Source organism: Eulemur rufifrons, chromosome 19 (genome assembly GCF_041146395.1).
Source record: "Eulemur rufifrons isolate Redbay chromosome 19, OSU_ERuf_1, whole genome shotgun sequence".
NCBI classification, from domain to species: Eukaryota; Metazoa; Chordata; class Mammalia; order Primates; family Lemuridae; genus Eulemur; species Eulemur rufifrons.
Window position 1 is genome coordinate 27,873,912 of NC_091001.1, and position 6,000 is coordinate 27,879,911.

At 42.0% G+C, this 6,000-nt stretch overlaps 1 protein-coding gene across 1 annotated transcript in view; it reads left to right on the forward strand.

The window, feature by feature from the left end:
- The window catches only part of TAPT1 (transmembrane anterior posterior transformation 1), a 61,090-nt gene extending 57,644 nt beyond the window's left edge, over positions 1 to 3,446 (forward strand). Inside the window, exons 13-14 of the mRNA XM_069495029.1 lie at positions 66 to 226; positions 2,862 to 3,446. Coding sequence (XP_069351130.1) covers positions 66 to 226; positions 2,862 to 3,091 — 391 coding nt within the window. The 3' untranslated portion in view covers positions 3,092 to 3,446. The remainder of the gene's footprint in view (positions 1 to 65; positions 227 to 2,861) is intronic.
- Positions 3,447 to 6,000: the final 2,554 nt, after the last annotated feature.

A 6,000-nucleotide genomic window follows, 5' to 3' on the forward strand; every position in this document is an offset into this window, starting at 1 on the left:
AGGTGGCATTTACAGTGATTTAGGTTAGTTCCAACAATGGTTGTTTGTTTTGTTTCCGGTTTTAGGTTGATATCCTTGAAAGTACTTAATAGCATCGTGCTGTTGGGGAAATCATGCCAGTACGTGAAGGAAGCCAAAATGGAAGAGAAGCTGTCCAACCCTCCCCCCACCAGCACTCCGGGCAAGCCATCCAGCAAATCACAGAACAAGTGTAAACCCTCTCAAGGTAGGTTTGGTTCAAAGAGTTAGATCAGCGTTCGGTCAACAGTTAGCAATGCTTTAGAGATTTGGTTTCACTTCACCTAGTTGTTTTATAACTCCTTAAATTTTTTAATAGACACATAGTAATTGTACATATTTATGGGATACATAGTGATGTTGCAATACATATAATATATAGTGATCAGATCTGGGTAATTAGCATATCTGTCATCTCCAACGTGACCGTTTCTGTGTGTTGGGAACATTCGGTGGTTATAGTTTAGCTCTCATCTCACGTATACATGACCCGGTGCTCCAGGTTTTTCCCTTTATCCATTCACTGTTCCATAGATGATGACTGAGCACCTATTACATGCCAGGTCTGGGTGAGGACACAGCAGTGGTGAAAAGGCCATATCTCTGCTCCCACAGGGCTCATTCTAGGTTGTCGGGAGGAGGGAAAGAGAGAAATAGGCAAGCACTGTATCAGGTGGCAGCGAGTGCTGTAGAGAAAACCAAAGCAGGATTGGGGGTGGGGAGTTGGGGGCGCTCCCCCAAGTTTGAGGAGACGGCACCTGAGCAGAGCCCGAGGGTGGCAGTAGCCAGCCTTCCAGGGAGAGCGGCTTAGGCAGAGGATGCAGGGACATGCCAAGACAGGAAGGTGCTTGGTGTGTAGAAGGACAGCAAAGGCCAGGCCAGGTGGCTAGAGTGGCCCAGTCCCAGGGACAGGAACTTGGAGAAGGAATCTGAGGGGCCCCGGAGGGCAGTTGTGAGGACCTTCCCACTCTCAGTGGGAAGGGAGACGTTGCACCACTTTGAACAGAGGAGTAGCATGGGACAGATGACATTTTAAAAGTATCATTCTCAAGCTTTATGGAAAACAGACTCAAGAGGGGGTGCCCAGAAGTGGGGACAAGGATGGAGGAAGCTGCGTGTAGCTCAGAGCAGGGGGAGTGGTGTGAGCAGGGACAACTGGCTGGGTTCTGGGTAACCCTGGGAGATTCCAGCAAAGGATTTGCTGATGAGTGGGTTGTGCAGTGTGAGAAAGAGTCTTCTCTTGTTAAGGACGAGTCCAAGGTGTCTGGCCTGGAAGATTTGAAGAAAGAACCGAGACACTGACTTAATTTTTATTGTTAGATGGCAGTTCCCTGTTCACATGGCTATTTGCTCATATGACTTTTAGTTTAAATGGTTTATTTTTAAACGTATGGAGCAAATGTGTCACATAGGAGATGCTGGTGATAGAAAAGTAAAGGATGCCCTCAGGGCCTCACGTACCCACAGCGGGACAGCACAGGGGGACCCTCCAAGTAAGTGAGCAAGGGGTTGAAAAGGACAGGAGAGGGCTCTTCCTGGAGGTGATGATGCCTGAACTAAATCTTGAAGAATGAGAATAGGACAGGGAAGTCCAGTGGAAAGGACAACTTTTTCCTTGAGGAAGAGGGCCAGCATGAGTTAATTCACGGAGGCCTGAAAAAGCATCCCGAGTACTCTCGGCTCAGTACTCTGAGACTGTAGAGTTGGCTCGGGACAAGGGCAGGAGAGGAAGCTTGGGCTGGGCTGGAGTCCAACCTAAGGTGCAGGGCAGGCTCATCACACAGCTGCACACGGAGCGAAGATAAGGAGTGTATAATCACTGGGAGATGAGGTACTACCGTAACATGAGGACTGCATTTGTTTCAGCCACCTAGGTAATTCATAGTGGGCCTGTACGTGTCTGCTACGCCATTCATTAAGTTAATCAGTGTTTGAGGATCCAGTCTAATGAGGGGATGACACCTCAAAGCACATGCTGTAGTGCAAGGCCGTCAAATCAAGGGTGGCAGAATGAGGAGTGCATTCAGGATGAGTGTCTGAGTGTCTGCACAGCACGGCTTGCTGGTCAGGACGGAGAGCATCAGGAGGGTGTTGGAGTCAGGCCGAAAAGAGGAGGCCTACTCTGAAGGCAGTGTCGGGTTCATCACATTCTAAAAGGAACAGAGACAGTAGTGGGGGGCATATATTTTTTGCTTATGGTATGTATTTTTTGCTTCAAAAAAGCTGTTCTTAATAAGGATTGAATGTATAATTCAGAGGGTGGTTCTAGGCCTTAGCCCAGCTATCCCCAAGGCCAGCCTCCACGATCCTTGTGGCCTAAAATAGACATTAGGGGTTTTATTTGTTGGTTTGCTTGTTTTTACCTCTCATTTGGACTCCTAAAGATGATGCCTAACTAAGTCTAGCTGAAGTGGCTACAAATGAGAGGTGGAATGCGGGAGAGTCTGCCTGGCCCACTCCCTAACGGCCTGCATACAGGAGCCAGCGTTGGTTTTTCAGGACTGGCAGCAGTTGTATCAAGACTTGGTCATATAGGAGGCAGTTGTAATGTAGGAGTTTGGATTTTCCCACAGTTGGGTGATGGTGTTGTTTGTGTGGTGTGATCAATGTAATAATGCCCGTCCATAAAATTTTGGATGCACAAATGTAGGTGATTAGCCTCTAAGTTTCATTCATAAATTATGGCTGCTTATATATAATAACGTGCTATTTGGTTATCATTTGCTTTATTTAAAAGTGTGGATAATGGGCAGCTTTTTCAGTATCTCTGTGTTGGTGAGCTCATATTTATTATAATTTGGGGGGAAATCTTTTTCTAATTCAGTGGATCTATTTTATCACAGGCCTTTCCACGGAAGAAAACCTGTCTGCCTCGGTCACCAGCCAGCCTGTCCATCAGAAGGAAAACGTCATACCGTTGCTTGTGACAAGCAATTCTGATCAGTTTCTGACAACTCCAGATGGTGATGAGAAGGACATAACACAGGAAAATTCTGAATTAAAACACAGATCCTCAAAGAAAGATTTGTTAGAGATAGACAGGTTCACAATTTGCGGAAACCGAATTGACTGAACCTGTGGCTCCAAGTGCTGGAAGAGCTGGGTCCTGGGCAGCGAGTGCTGTGCTGCCAGGATGGACAGAGGCTGGACGTGGCACTTAAATATTTATTTAAAAACTTAAATTATTATCGGCAAGCAAATCTTAGTATCTTTCTTCCAGTAACGTGGTCTGGCCGAAGGTCAGACCACGGAATCACAGCGGCCTCCGGCCTCGACTCTCTGGGAAACTTGATGGATTATAAAACCTTCCTCCTGCTTGGCCAGGCAGCAGCGTCACTTCCAGACCTGACCAAGGCAACATCAGAGTCTGTTGTGCTTTGTCACGCTGGGCTTCCAGAATGTCCAACTTTGCCTCAAGGCCTCTTCAGTATAAGGATATACCTGGAAAACTGTGAAGCTTTTACCACATTACCTTTCCAGTCTCATACCATTTTCACAAACAGTTTTCAAACTTTACTTCATCTGCCAAAGCATTAAAAAAAATATTAAACATAAGTCAAGATAAATGTTCTTACCACCAGAATAATCCTTGAAGATGTATCTGAATTAATCAGAATTAAAGGCTACCTTAAATAAGACGTGATGAATAGTAGCATTTTGTAGGAAAAAAAATAAACATTAAACCAGTTCATTTAAAAAAAATTAATGAATGAAGCACTGGGAAAATGTTTCATAATTTTTCAATTTATTCTTTAAAGCAAAACGTAAGCTATGTGTCATTTAATTGCAGTGGATAAAATAGAAATTTCTTTACAAAAAGGCACTTTTTATACCGAAAAAAGCAGAGCAGTGTTAACTTTAAGGTATACTTAACTGGTTTCGCTTTAAAACTAATTGCTTCATAAATTATTACAGCTAAAAGGATTTGGTGTTGAGTAGGCTGAAAAGTTGTCAATGTACAAGATTCAAAACTGTCAACTTTAACTGGATTTTTTAAAGTAAATATTCTAAGTGGATTGGGCCACATCATCTTGCTTGGGCTTAGAAGATGCATTAGTTCTGTTTGGGTGGTCAGTGCGCCTGTGCTGGGGTGGGGTGTGCATTCTATGGGAGGGTATCTGTGGGGACGTGACTGTCTGGGTGGGCCTGTGCTGGGCGTGGGGCAGGCCCAGGTTGGGAGAGGACCTCGAGTGAAAGTAAATGGAGTGTTTTAGGCGTGTGGGTGGCTGGCTGGGTGTGGGGAGGCATTTGTGTATGGCTGTTGGGAACAGCAACCAAATGGTGCTTTTTGGTTTTGTTTGAGAGCCAGATTCCATTTCTGCTTAATTACTAGTTTGTGGCCTACATCCTAGGACAAGTTATTTTCCACCCATTGTATCTTGAGAATCCTTTCTGCATTTCTATAAAAATTTTACAACTTCTGATTTCAGAACTGTCCAGAAGATGGTACTGTTAACCATTACTTCTTTTGATGTTTGATTTTAAAGTTCAACTCTCATGCCCATGTTTCAGGCATATATGTATGCAGTAGGCAAATTCTAGGTGATTTGTCTGTTTCCTGGGTGAAATATAAAGCAAGCTTTAATGCTTTGGCTGTTCATTTGAAACATAAAAGTGAATTTTAATGTTTTACATTAATTAAAGAAATCTGAAGATTGATGTAGAGGAAATTGTATAGACATGCCTTTGTGAAACCAGGAAGTATTTTAAGTTACAAATGAGGAGACTTTTAATTCCTTTGTGTGTGTTTCAGTGGAGCCCCATTTTAGAATGATTATTCTTTTTTCCATGTCCTTTTCGCCAACAAAAGGAACATGCCCACAGTGAATGGCAATAGTTTGGGGAAAGCTTTGCCAAACATAGCCCTTTGTCAGAGCAAGAACATGGTTTGGGTATATCTCTTTCAATTCTGCTTGAATTATTCTGTTATTGTGCTGTCATTTGGGGGGAGATTTTCATTTCCTTTGCAGATGCTGTTGGGAGTGTGGGACGATGTTCATTTCTCCTGTTATAATGGCATTCAATACTAATTTTATAAGTGCATCTTGTGTGGAACTCAATAAATTCAATTTTGTAATCTTTTTTAAAAAGGTCACTGAATTTATTTTAATAATGTTTACTGTTGTATTTGGCGAAGTGGATTTCCCACTCTATAATAAGAATTTATAAGTGATAGAACTGTCTTAATTTGAATTATTCTTTTGGTCTTAATGGTGGCAAAATGTTTGCCTTTGAAAAAAATAGACTAAGTCTTGATCATAGACCATTCAATATCTCAGCAAATGAAGGTGTATTTGCATTTTACAGGTGTTTTGAGTGTCACATAATATGCTTTTCACACCTGGGAGTTAAGTTCAAGATAGTGCTTTGGTTTTTAAAAAATCCAATTAGGACACAACATAGGTCAGACCCTTACTAGCTTTTCCTTTGGAATAGAAGTATAAAAACCCAGCATCATTCGTGAGCTTGTCCAGACTTCCTTGTGGACTTTGGCCTGCATTTAAACTTTATTATACATAAACATGAAAGAAACTTGCTATAATCACATTATTAAAATATATCCTACCACTCCTGCTAACTCACCAGAGGAGATAAATTCACAAAATAATTTAAAATCACTACATTTTTTTTATATGTAGTAAAACTCATTGCTTTTTTTGGTTTTATGTTTTACTTTTTATTTATGTCAGGATATTATGGGGGTACAAGTCATAATAAAATCACTGCATTTGATATGTTTCAATTGCAGCTGGTTTTTCAACAAGGATTTGTTAGTCATCTATGTGTCAGGGACTGTTCTAAATGGTGGGATTGGCCGTGAACAAGGTAAGGTCCTGCTGCTCTGTGGAAGACTGATAGTAACAAGTCAATGAAATAACATCTGCTGGTCACAGGTGTCCAAGGTCCAAATGATTTCTCAGGCTTATTTCAGTTCTAAAACACGATTCTTTAGCATTTTTATGTAAATGTGATTTTTTTTTC